Source organism: Parasteatoda tepidariorum, chromosome 4 (assembly GCF_043381705.1).
Source record: "Parasteatoda tepidariorum isolate YZ-2023 chromosome 4, CAS_Ptep_4.0, whole genome shotgun sequence".
In the NCBI taxonomy this organism is placed as follows: domain Eukaryota; kingdom Metazoa; phylum Arthropoda; class Arachnida; order Araneae; family Theridiidae; genus Parasteatoda; species Parasteatoda tepidariorum.
In genome coordinates, this window is record NC_092207.1 from 92,081,801 (window position 1) to 92,096,092 (window position 14,292).

At 30.7% G+C, this 14,292-nt stretch overlaps 1 protein-coding gene and 1 non-coding gene across 2 annotated transcripts; both read right to left on the minus strand.

The window, feature by feature from the left end:
* Positions 1-4,355: 4,355 nt before the first annotated feature.
* On the minus strand, positions 4,356-11,323 carry LOC107444358 (Mediator complex subunit 22; the record flags this gene model as incomplete). Its single annotated transcript, XM_043049700.2, is given in 2 exon segments — positions 4,356-4,918; positions 11,093-11,323. Coding segments are annotated over 2 exon segments (468 nt in total). The 3' UTR covers positions 4,356-4,663.
* Positions 6,677-6,745, minus strand: LOC122270817 (small nucleolar RNA SNORD18). The gene has a single exon (XR_006226006.1). It is a non-coding gene; the product is annotated as a small nucleolar RNA SNORD18 (small nucleolar RNA).
* Positions 11,324-14,292: the final 2,969 nt, after the last annotated feature.

The window sequence follows — 14,292 nt, forward strand, 5'->3', positions numbered from 1 at the left end:
AGAGATCAGGGGTTTACTAAAAATTTATTAGCGAAATTATAGAATAAGTGTTTACAGCAACAGTGATAATATCAACAAAAAAAAGAGCTGTATGGAACAAACAGCTTACTGATGATTAAGGCATAAGTTGTTCGATGTTACTTCCGCCTTGTTGCGCTTCTTATTGGAAACGCAAAGCTGCATGCTCCATTACAGATTGGAGGGCATGCGTACTGATGCAATGGATGTGGTGTCTGATGCTTGCTTTCAAGTCGGCTAGATTCTCAATCCGCCAGCTATAAACAACTTTCTTCAGATACCCCCAAAGCCAGAAATCGCACTTTGTTAAGTCGGGGAAACGTGGTGGCTACGTTGTTGGAAAATGGCGGCTTATAATCCTATCATATCCGAAATGAGCACTTAGCAGCTGCTTCACAGGAGTAGCAATGTGTGGAGAAGTGCCATCTTCCATGAATGTTATAGGATCCACACACTGACGCTGCTGAAGTGCCGGAAAGAACATGGTTACGCAAAAGTTCTTCATACCGTTTGTCAGTAACGAAACGGTTCAGGTAATAGGATCGGTAAGTGTGATCTCCTCGAAGAAAAACGGACGATAATCGCTGTTGTTATTCCGCATCACGCAGTGACTTTTCAGAGTGAAGAGGTAATGGCTGCAGCTGGAACGAATTCTTGGTCGCCCATATCCTGCAATTTCGTGCATTTACAGAACCTTGCGAATGGAAATGAGAATGCTTCAAGACCATTCGTTTTTAACTTCCATCTGGGCAAGAAATCGTAGTGCAAAAGATTAACGTGCTTCCAGGTCAGTAGGTAGCAGCTACTGCATTTGAGTTATTTTGTGCAGGTGACCTGACAACTTAAGATGTTCCGTAGGACTTAACCTACCGTGCTGATCGGCATATCAAGCAGTCGGCTAATTCCCCGCGAGCACTGCCGATTCAAGCATCTCTGTTCGTCTGTTCTTGTAATGCTGTAGTCACATCTTCCCCTGCCGCAACCGAAACTGGTTTCCTTCCTCTACCCCGTTTCACGTCAAATGAACCGGTCTCTTCGAATTCAGCAATCATTTTTCGCAGACCATTTATGTGGACCTAGTTTTTGTATATATTAATGTCCGATACTTCCCAATAGCTGTATGTGCACACTCATCGTTCTTATAAAAAAGCTTCATAAGCAGAGAGTGATCCTTCATAGTCAGTCATCATGACGCTGTCAAGATGAAATTTTCAGGCAAAGAGCTGGCGCGTTGCATTTTTACAGCCCCATCCATCGGCAGTTTTTGGAGCTTTTTCTTTCGTTAAACAAAATTCTATTGACTCAAGATTGTTTGCAAAAATATTAGGTCATTATGAAAAGTAGTTTTAAAATTATCGATTTTTGAAATCATAACTTTAATTATAATCATCCTGTATAAAAGTAATAAAACTCATAACTTCATAAGCAAGAAAATTTTTGTAGAGCCGCATTTGATGCCCCTTAATTATAATATGTAAGAATAATTGTACGCGTTAATTTGATTCGGTTTTAATAGGAAAATTTATTCGCAAAATGTAAGTTCGCGGCGCCCCTGTTTCGGTTACGGGGTATTTTTTAAATTATCACGTTTTTTTTTTTTGGAGATTAAGCTGTAGTCAGAAAATTTGAAATATAATATTAAGGCTGTTTTCGAAGACTGTATAGTTTGTCTAAAGTAAGAACTCCTCTAGCCATTTGTCTGGTATAACTATTTAATTAGGGATGTGAGGTCAGTGTTTAGGACAGGTTTTGGCGAGAAAACGGGAATCTTTTTCTTTGGTCTATTGTATTTACCCATAAGTGAAGAGACGCTACCCTCCCCGATATGCGCAATTCTTGTTTGCAGACCGCCTCAGACTTCGTGGTGGAGGGAGTACATATCAACTATAGTTGCATCGAATGCTTTTTTTTTTTTCAAATATACTATTTTCATAACTGATGTAAGTTCGCAACAATTACTTATGGCAGATAGATCAAGTAGTGAGCATAGAGCCAGCGCCTTAAATTTTTAATAACTTACTCCAATGCAGCATTATCTGAGCTCATCAAAATTTGCAAAAATTGGGAATAACGCATAGATTTTGATAATTTTCATCTGAATGCAAAAATATCCTCAAACTGGCGATCTTTTAAAAGTTTAATAACTTATCTCTCCTCTAAGTGTCGATTAGTAACTATTCATTAACTCGAAATTTAAATTCTTGGTGTTAGGACTGAGGCATGTCCGATTACCGCTCAGTTAATAGCTACAAAAAAGTGTCATGTAAAAACGGATCTGCCTTTTCACAAACTCGCTTCGTCTTTGTAAAGAGATACTACTTAATATTTTATTTTTATAATATGGCAATATTTGTCCCTTTTAAAATTGTTCCATTAACCAAGCAAGTTTGATCTCTGCAGTAATCCCTCTTTTGATAAATATAAGATACACAGATTTACTCCTCTTATGTTTTCATAAATTTTAAGTAATAATAATTTATTCCACAAACATTTTTCATATTCACAAAAGGGTGGCTTTATTTTCATATCGATATTCTGTGCTTTTCATCTACGGCATAGATAGCGCCGGTTAAAGATGAAACGCTAATACCCCCCAAGAAGAATAAATACAAAAGCACTGTGTAAAAACATAAGTTGAAAAAATAAAACAGCCATTAACTTATGTTTATTTCATACCATCATTTAACAGAGCAAAGGCGGCTAGATAGGAAAGAACCGGAAAAAGTTTCAAGGACCGGAATAAGTTTTATGCCAAAATTGCTGATTAATTCTTGTAGCTAAAGCTCCTAATCAGGCAATATAACCTCGATTTTTAGCATTAAGGCGATCTTTGTAGATTAATACAAAAATGATTAATTATACTGGGCTGCATTAAAAAAAAATTCATGCTGATTTTTAGATAAATTTACCCTTTTCCCCACAGCTTTCGAGAAATCCAAGTTTTATCAGTTATTGATTAGACTTGGAAGAAAAAAATTATTATTTCAACCATTAATATTTTGCTGGGCTAGAGTGAAAAATTCGGAAGCGCGAACAATATTAGAAGATACTTCAGAGGGAATTGTGTCAAAAAAATTTTAAAAAGACTATTTTCTAGGTTTTAATTTTAAACTTATGTGCTATACAGATCAGCTTCTACAACTGCTTTCCTCATTCCAAACACCCTTTCATTATAAAAAAAAATTAGCTACAATTATTGGGACCTCTGAAACGACAGAGTAAAATTATTTTTACAGCTAAATTTCCTCTAAGAGGATAGTCAAAAAATTTTAAAACGGAAATTTGGAAAGTTTAGATGTTTAAACCCTTAAAATTGTGAAGAAAACATAATTGTTTTTCCCGCCATTTTTTATCCTAATGTCTACGTATTTCAGCATAAAGCGTGTAAGGTTATCTGATCTTATCAACTTTTAGTTAATAATTAAGTTATTTAGGAGTAAAAAATTCTAGTACCGTAAAAGACAACACTGACACTCAAATTCAATACAAATTTCTTTTAACTATTTTAAAAATAGCTATGAATAACAAAAAGGTTCAAAGCAAAGTTTCACATCGAATACCATAAATACTTATAAAAGCCGGTCGAACAAATTACGCCCCATTATAAGCTAGTCAAAGCACATTTTTAGGTTATTGCTACATGGGGAGCTCTGCCCGATCAGTCAGCAATATACTTACCTTGCAAAATTAATTCTGTATGTTAGGATTTGACACCCATAAATTACAAAATAATAAATAGTTCTAATATATTAAAACATCTTGAGTGAATTATTTAGCACTCATTAAAAACGTTTTTATTAAATAAATTTAGATTTCTTGTTTTGCTTTACTACTCAAATTCTCTTTAGTTTATTATGAAAAAAAAATAATAAGACTGGATTTTTGACATAAGACTATCGGGTCATAACGAAGAGCATTCAATACTTTCCTGCAACTGAATCCTATCAAAAGAATGAAAACTTATTATAAAATCTCAAAAGCAAGAAAACTAAGTGTCTGGGAATATCAAGAATCAGTATTGTTCTAAAACTCTTGCTAAGAAACTGGGTGCTCTAAAAAGAATTTGCTATCTTAGCATAGATTTAAGATATAAGTTTTGCTAATAATCTTCCATGTTTGAAAATAAATTNAAACACTGAAAATGAATTTTAGTTGAGTATCTTCCAGTGCAACATAAATACAACTAGAATAACATAAAAAGAAAATTATCATAATTAGATTATTATTACTCAATCAAAAACAAACTTCTGCTACAAGATATCACACCAGTAAGTCTTTACTTTAAAAATTATATTCCAAATTCTAATGATAAATAAGCTTGAAAAAACATGACAGAATACAAATGTAGAGATATTTTTAATAAATGAGCAAACTTTTATCAAACTATGACAAAGAATCATACATTTCACAACACTTCCCAGCTGTTAAAGATTTCATAAATCTAACAAGCATCAGGAGAAACAGGAAGACCAATCTTTCATCTTGAATGCGTCCCCAAAACATAATTGCATCATCAGCAGGATTCAAACCACATGCACTGTACTTCAGATACAGCCAAAAGAACCTGTCGGGACCGGATGCAAAGATCGCATTTTAAAAAATGCAAGCAATAAAATAATCATCCTAAGCCTTGAATGGATTATTGCTAATTGAGGACATTATCTTCTGAAAACATGGGCTTTAATTTAAAAGCAGATGAATAATATTCCTCTTCTAAATCATACAGTTCAGAAGCCATGTCATCTCTAAGATTTGTCAGTTTAGAATCAATGCTATCTTGCACAGCTCTGCACATTTTTGTTTTCTGAGAGATAGCTTCATTGACAGATGGAAAGTCATTCAGAATAAGATACTGCTTTATGTCCGATATTAACTTCATTAAAGATTCAGCTGCACGAACCTAAAAAGAAAATAGCAATCAGTAAAGATTAAAATTTCAGTATATCTGTACGTGATAATGGTCTTCCATAAATCTTAATCACTAGGGTTCACACTAGTAATGAAAATTTAGGTCAAAAATCAAACTTTAGAATTGTCTGATTCAATAATGCTACGGTACACATCAAAAGTTATTAATCACCATCTATTACATCTTAAAACTAATAAGGTTCATTACCCCATAATGATTGAAGATTAGAATTGATTAAAACTAAGTGAAAAAAAAGCAAAATCTAAACGAAACGATTCAACCCAAATTAAAATGATGAGACGAAATAAACAAACGAGGAAAACAGAGAAAGTAAGAATTAACAAAAAGTACTAAAAATTCTAAAGAAAGATAATTTTAAAAAATTATGTTTTATTGATGAACAACTACACCGCCAGTACATGAAGAAATGCATACATTATAATTGTCATTCCATTTGAAAAATCTAAAACCTAACCTACTTTGGAATTTCTTAACATATTTCAAGGCAACAATATTATCAAGAAATTGTACTGATATGAACCCTGTTAATTTAGAAAAAATCAGCTTTAAAACAAATTAAGATAAAAAAAATTTTTTTTAATGTACCTAAATATATTTTTAGAAGGTTTTTAAATCTCATAACACAAAAATCATGTTGAGCTTTTTAAAATGTCAAAATGAAACAAAAATCTTGAGATTAGAGTTTGTAGTTCTCTATTGTTCTTAAAAATATTCTTTGTTGAATCCGGAGCAGTTGGCATCTCCGTTTATATACGCTTAGATTACATTAGGTTTATGTTTGATAAAAATCTTGAATTGTGTAATTAAAAATTATGTGTTTTTAGAACCAAGAAATGCAGTAAATTATTTCCATATAACGGTAAAAAATACTTTATGCAAGGTTTTATTTCTGACTAAGAAGCGGCTAGTCAGAGAAAAATCAACTGACTTAACACAAGAAAAATCTCAATTTACTGCAATGATTAGATAGTCCAGCACAGTGATCTAAAAAGCAGCTATAGATTTTGTTTCACTTCATTTGTCTTTCAGATATGAGATTTAGATGGAAATGAAACATGGAAAAAAATACATTGAATACAAATTTAAAGTAAACAATATTTTGCTAAAAAATAAATAAGTAATGCAAGTTTTTGATACAAAGCAGAATTGGAACCACAATTAAGAAATTTTAACTAGTTACTTCATGTTCAGTATCGTGTTATAATTTAAGTCTACCAAAGATTCAACTATACATACATTTACTGAAGTACATTTACAGCTTAATTGATGATTTTGAAATGTGTTAACAAAATGTAATCCAGGACTAAATAGCATTGAAACTCTAAGATATATTTAAAAGGAAAAATAACGCCCAATGCCTTTTTTAAAAAAATGCTTGGTTCAGCAAATAAAAATAAGTTCTGACCATTTCTAAGAGATAAAACTAATGTCTACGTAGTTATGAAAGAATAATCTAGAATTGTGACAAAGCTTTGGGATTCTTCTGCCTAGCTTACTTGCAAAGGAATGAGCTCATAAAGGTATCTCTGAAAAAAGGTGTAAAGTATATCTTTCTCTTCAGAAATACAGAAGCACCTTAAAGGGTCAAAATATTTACAGGTGGAACTTCTAACCATCTAAAGGTATAAAAATTGGCTTAACTGCAGATGGCATTCTACTCAATTCTGCAAAAAGTTATGTAACTAATAAATAAAAATACACTTCATATTTTAATAGACTAATGTATGCAGCATCAGAATCATACTAAACATCATATAATCAGAAACACGGACCAAAGTATGCTAATCATCATTTGCACATTTGATACAGGAGAAAAGGCCATTACAACTTCCAGTGTACAAAACTCATAATATAGAATCAATTGCTTAAAATACTGCTCTATCTGCGACAGTACTTGATTTCATCACATAGAAATAACACAAGCTGGTGTTAAAGAAATAAAGCAACCTAACATGCTGCAAAAAGATCCGAACATATTATATCTCTATTACATAATATTATATCTATATTTCATATGGAATACTCAAAATCGTACAACATACTAAAATTCACAAAAACAGGTTAATATATGTCTGACATTTAACAAGTCCACAAGGAATGCAACACATGTCAGAACATAAAAATGAATCAGAATTTGAAGGCTTTCTTCCATTTAAATTCAGAGAGATTCCCTAATAACTCATCATTAACATCTACAAGCATCATAGTGGGTCAAAGGAAAAACAGATAAAATTTTCTAATAAATCGAAACTTTTTGGAATAACATACATTGGTTGACTACTTATAAAATGGGCAGATGACTAACTAAAATAAAATTACTTTTCCTTATTCAAGTACAACAAAGGAAATTTTCATCACAAAGACATGCAACATGCTATTTCAAATTTCATAATAGCTATGGACAAAATAGTGTTAATAAATATCCAACTCAAATGTTAAAAAAAATACTGAACTCAAAATTTGAGGTCAATTTATAGAAAATGTATTTAGTACTGCAGCATCAAAAACATAGCCAGTATCAAGGTGTAACACTGGTCAAATATTTCTTACACATCTACTCATAAACCAGTCAAATCTGTGAAAAATGCAAATTTTTATACTTATGATTAAAAAGGATTATAAGCATGATAATACTGCTTCTGCACATAAATTTAGAAAATACATGCTCCATATAACTATTTTACAAGCAAGGCAACATGAATACATCAATATATATATAAATAAATCAGATAATTTGAGTTTCTCTTCAATTTAAATTCAGAGAGATTCCCTAATAACTCATCATTAAAGAGCCTTAAGAATAGACAACAAAAAAAGAAAGGAATTTTATCTGTATGATCAAACTAGGCAACAATAACAAGAGTTTTAAATATTTTAAAATGAAGCTATTGCCCTTTCAGTATATTTAAAATTTTTGGACACAAAGAAAATCATGATTGACTTAAACACATTTGGAATTAAAAAATTTTTTTTTGATATTTAACATTTAACATAAAAAATTAATCTAGACCACTAGAAGATAATACAAAAGAGTAAAGTAATTCTTACACAAACTAGTATTTCCTTAAATAAATGGAACATCAGGAATTCATCAAAATGGAGTCAGATAAATTCATAATAACAGAAAATTGAATAATCTTGTTCAGGAAGACATTTAAAATGACTCATGATCTATCTTAAAACAAATTTAAAAAATAAATTGGAGATATGAAATCTTTCAATTATTTGTTTAAATTAATTCCTTAGCATGCCTGAAAATACTGCATATGTGTATAGAATACTAATACCTGCTAACTTCGATTGAATATTCAAATTTAATGTGGTAGTAATTTTTAAATTTACTATAACTCTGCTTTAAAATTTTGATATACAATGATACTATTCTGATATATTTGATCACTACAAATAAATGACTTTAACCAATGCATTTGAAACCTAAATGCAAACAAAATTAGTCATGTTAGGCTTAACCTTAATCAGTGTTTTCATCATAGAAAAAAAATGGGTGAGAATTTCTCACCCTTTCTCAAAAACAGGGTGAGATTTCAAAAACTTAAGTGAGATTTCTGAAAACTAAAAAAACACAAAAACTCTTGGAAAAAAAATAATTTCTTTAATTATAATACATTTTTAATGTCTTCTATTTTTTAAAGCATTGAATATTTTTGGTGCATCATCATAGAAGATTTTGCCTTTACAAGGCATTTATCCATCTTACATAAAAAATCGCACATAAAAAAATTTGAACGTGCATGAAGAAACCTAACCTACGGTAAACATGTGGTTGCAGAGAAATGTGTTCTCAAAGGAGTTCTGTGGTTGTGTTCTGTTGTTCAAGAAAAGGTTTTGAACTATACTGGTAAATAGGGAAGGCAGATAACGGGGCAGATGTTGAAAATAATGAAAGATCCAGGAAAAGTGAAACGGATTTTATTCTAAATGGCGTAATTCTAAGCTTTTTTCGAAAATGCAAGAAATTCGCGAATTTTGAAATTGATTTATAGAATGCGCAAATTTCTTAATAATTCAATAATTTTTATAATTTCTTCAATAATTTTTTAATGCGAGAAAAGAAAAAAATATCCGAGATTCTCGCGTTCTCGCACTGTAGTAAAAAAAACTGCCTTAATCTTTTTTTTTTTTCCACCATCACTTTGTATATTGCGGGGAGCTAGGATCTTTAGAATGACATCTATACATATGATTCAGAGTTTTAAAGACTATCTTCCATTTAATTTCAGAGAGATTCCCTAATAACTCATCATTATCACTTTTTAAATAGTTAAACACATTTTTAAAACACTATAGATCTCATAGCAATACCATAAAACTATTACAAGACAGAGTTAAAACAAAATCTGGCATACATATATAATAAAGAATTGCCAAAAGGTTCCCAAATTAATTTAATAATATACTTCTTTAAAATTAATTTTATAATGAAGTCTACAAAAATATATTACACTACTTTCAAATATAATAAAAGTTTATCAGATCATATAATACTCTCTTCAATTTAAATTCAGAGAGATTCCCTAATAACTCATCATTTTATAAATTTTTAAACATGTATAGAAACAATGACATCTCAGGACTGATAATTTAACACAGTTAAAAACAAAGCTTAAGCTGTTATGCTGAAAAAAAATCTCAAGATATATCACCATAACATTCTTCAAATTGAAAAATGACAACTTCTTTACAAAGTTTATCAACCACAGTGGGAGATCCAAACAAGACTTTTTGTGAGATTTATAAAAAACTTGTCTCTCTTCGATCGATCTTCATTATATCGAGCAGTAGTAGAAAATACAAAATATATACAGAAATTATTTAGGTATGATTAAAATCACAATGATAATAATAATTTTAAAAAAAAGCTTAAGAAAGAAAATGGTAAAGGAAGGGAGAAAGAGAGACTGTTCACAAATTTTATGAACTATCACCTGATCTAACAGTTTTCAAGAAAAATGCCAATGCACTAACTAATATCACAACAAAATGGATTTTTATTAATAGACTGGCATTCACTGACTATAATTATGGTATTAATATAGTTGCTATTTCAGATATTGAGTACATTATTGATGAAACATTTTCATATGAAACTATCTTGTAGAAATATCTCCATTAAATTTATAGCTTTCATAATCTCTTTGAAGACAAAGCTTTTATATATCTTCACACTATTTTCTATCAAAAACATGGAGATTAGCGTTTACAGAAAATATAACCCGAAAATAATAAAATAGGCTGCTTCTATGATTTCCAGAAATTAGGGGATTTTTTTTTCCTCCATATTTATCTTTAAAGAATGTTATACAAAAAATAAATTTGTTATGATTCACAATACAATTATAGCATTTTTATATAAACAAATTCTTATAAAATATTGAATTTGTACAATATTAGTTTTTACTATCCAGTCTTGTAATAGTCAGAAATAACAAATTATAAAGACGCCCGGTGGATGAGCGGCAGCGCTGTTGGTCCACAGGTCCCTGGTTCGATCCTCAGTCTGGGCAAGGTTGACTCAGCCTTTCATCCCTTCAGTGGGTCGACAAATGAGTACCAAGCATGCTTGGTACTCATTCATTCATTAACACCGGGGGCTCCGCGTTCGGCTGACCACCTGACCGGAACATCTGCTCCCGCACCCCAGAGCCCAAGGTCAAGAAAACTGAGATGGGCACAGTAGGCCTTGGCCCTCTATGGGCTGTCATGCTGCTGAGTTTAGTTTAGTTTTAACAAATTAGAAAAGGTCAACTAATATCAGGAATGTTTCGAGCTATGCCAAATGCGTGACGGTCATCACCAAGAGGCATATATGTATTATTCTTATCTGGGCTATCTTTTTGCTGAACGTAATGTAAATCATGAACATTCACTAAGCAATTGTAATAAAAATAAAAACATTTATTGATTTAAGAATGTGAGTTAAAGACATAAACATCCAGTTCTTAACCATATCTTCGTATAAATATATTTTGATTTATTTCTTTGTTTATAAAAATTTAAACAATCATAAGTTTGTGTCGAGGCAGAAAAGGCATACTTCTCGCATAAGCTCTGAACTTTAAAAATATCAAGAAAAGATTAGATTAATTTAATTAGTCAAGATAAGATTAAATTATGAATACTCACAATATTTGCAGCTCTTACATGCATTTCACACTGATCCTGTGATGTCGCAAGGGGACGAATTACATTTCCTCCATCATCCTCATGACTAGGTCTAGCTAATTTAACTATTTCAGTAAAGTTATCAACCATAGATTTCACATCATCTTTTAATCGTTTATTGTAAGACTTTAAAAGTGCCTCTTTGCTCTGTGGTAAGTTTTTCACTTGTGCCATTATAACCTGAAAAAGAATTATCTTAATTTTCAGTCTGTCAAAAAAATAAATAATAAAAAACAGTTAAAAATACATTAATTTATATAAATATTTGTCTTAAATAGCTAATTACATCCAATTATAAAGGTTAAAGATCAAATTACAGCTTTATTTACAAAAGCAACTGAAAATGTCTTAAAAAATAAACCTTTCTATAAAGAGAGTGTCTTCCCAAAGCATTTTTAAAAATATGGTCTGCTTGCCCTTATAGAAGCTTAAATAAAGTTGTTAATAATAAAGTAAGCATAGTTTAAATGTTGTTGAAGATCAAATTCAGTTATTACATAATATTACACAGTTTAACAAATTTTTAGTGTTATGTGGGTGCCCCATCAAAACTCCAAGTACCTAGAAACACCATGCCTTTTTTTTCTTTTTCAAAGCGAGAACTCTTGATTACTATAAATATATCAAGGGTATTTGTGACAAAGTGAAAACCCTGAAAATTTTATGTGCATTAACTCAATATCAATCACACATACATGTTTCATATTTAACATAATTTTTTAAATTTAGATTTATAATTAAATTACCTACCAATAAAGTAAATCACACTTTCATAGTAACTATTCTAAGAAAAAACATAGCACTTAAAGAACAGCGATATTGGATTTTTTAAAAATTGCATGAGTATGACAATGTGCAAAAATTGTGAAAACACAAATCGCGATATCTGAGAAAGCGCAGTGTTTTCACTACAGCGCGAGAATCTCGCATATTTTTTTCTTTTCTCGCATTAAAAAATTATTACTGCGAGAAATTTGCGCATTCTATAAATCAATTTCAAAAATCGCGAATTTCTCGCATTTTCGAACAAAGCTTAGAATTACGCCATTTAGAATAAAATCCGTTTCACTTTTCTGGCTGTATCTTTCATTATTTTCAACATCTGCCCCGTTATCTAGCTTCCCTATTTACCAGTATTGTTAAAAACCTTTTCGAACAACAGAACACAACCACAGAACCCCTTTCAGAACACATTTCTCTGCAACCACGTGTTTACCGTAGGTTAGGTTTCTTCATGTAAGACGTTCAAATTTTTTATGTGAAATGTAAGATGGACAAATACCTTGTAAAGGCAAAATCTTCTATGATGATGCACCAAAAATATTCAATGCTTTAAAAAATAGAAGACGTTAGAAATGTCTTATAATTAAAAAAAAAATTTTTTTTCAGGAGTTTTTGTGTATTTTTAGTTTTTAGAAATCTCACTTAAGTTTTTGAAATCTCACCCTGTTTTTGAGAAAGGGTGAGAAATTCTCACCCATTTTTTTTCTATGATGAAAACACTGAAGCGTGAATACATATAACATTACACAATATGGATTAAAAAACACAGATCGTGACATTAGATTTTTAAATCAGGTAAGTATGAACATCATTGTGATATTAAAATCAGTTACAAATATCCCAAACCACAAAAATCCATCAAGTCATAGGAATGAAATTGATGGATCTCTCCCAATTAGGGTAAGAGACACATTTGCTAACTCACTATCATACGATAAGTTTTTAATTGAAAAACCCAGAATTCCACAGTACACAAGGAACACAACCAATCAATAAAACTGAAATATAAGCCATCTTAAGACACCAAAAAGATGTACCAGTAGTTTTCTAAATGGGTTACATAATTATAAAACAAAAGATTTCTTAAATTAAGTTAAAATGAAACAAAACAAGATTTCTTATAAATTTGAAGCTCACATTAAAGGTAAAAATTCACATGTTGACAAAGCATCTAGACTTTTGACAGCTTAAACCAGTTTTGGGTGTCAAAATCTCCTTATTCTGTTAAGAAATACTAATTATGAAACCTTTAAAAAGTATTACACACCATGCTATTTTAAGATTAAATAATAACAGATTAATTAGCAATTTAACTAACTGAAACAAGCCTCAGATAAAAATATTATTTTCTTTAAAATTTCATAACAAATTAGCATCAGTGTAAGTAAACCTACTATCAAACACAGCTTAGAAAAGCAGGGTTAGCGAAATTTACAATTTTTTTTACACAATTACTACACTCATTTTTCAACAAATGAAAAAAAAGTTCTAGGTATTGTGTGAAGAACAAAACTTAATTAGAAACACAAATAAAATTCTTAAATAATGGTATTATAAGATTATTAACTTCAAATTTTTGAAGCTTTGAATGTAAGAATTAAAAACTTAAAAATTTCTGTTTGCAAGCTTTGATAACGCTATTTGATACTAAGAAAACAAATAGCATCTGTGGTACTTGATTCTTTACTATTGTACAACTACTACACTAGACTTACAATTATGCAAATCTAGTTATCAAATTATGCAAGTTGTACGAGCGAAAATTTCTATCGATAGGGATTATCTTCAAAGCTAACTATAAAATTAAAAATTACACATTCATAAAATTTATTTCATTTTATCAACAATTAGAACACATCATACCTATAATCAAAAAATTAATTGAAACTGAAAACAGGGTAAATAAAAACCAGATTTCTACATGCACTTTTAATAAGCGAACTTAATGCTGTCAGAAAGCATTATCAAGACACTATTCAAAGGAGCAGCATCAGGGATCCTTGCTATTTATTTTAGCACTATGTTATTGCTCAAGCAGTGTTTTCACTACAGCGCGAGAACGCGAGAATCTCGCATATTTTTTTATATTCTCGCATTAAAAAATGATTACCGCGAGAAATTCGCGCATTTTATAAACCAATTTCAAAATTCGCGAATTTCTCGCATTTTGAAAAAAAATTCTCATTTGCGCCATTTAGAATAAAATCCGTTTCACTTTTCTTCCTGGATCTTTTATTATTTTCAACATCTGCCCCATTATCTAGCTTCCCTATTTACCAGTATTGTTCAGAACCTTTAAGAACAACAGAACACCATCCTTCCGAACCACGGAACCTCTTTCAGAACGCATTTCTCTGCAACCACGTGTTTACCGTAGG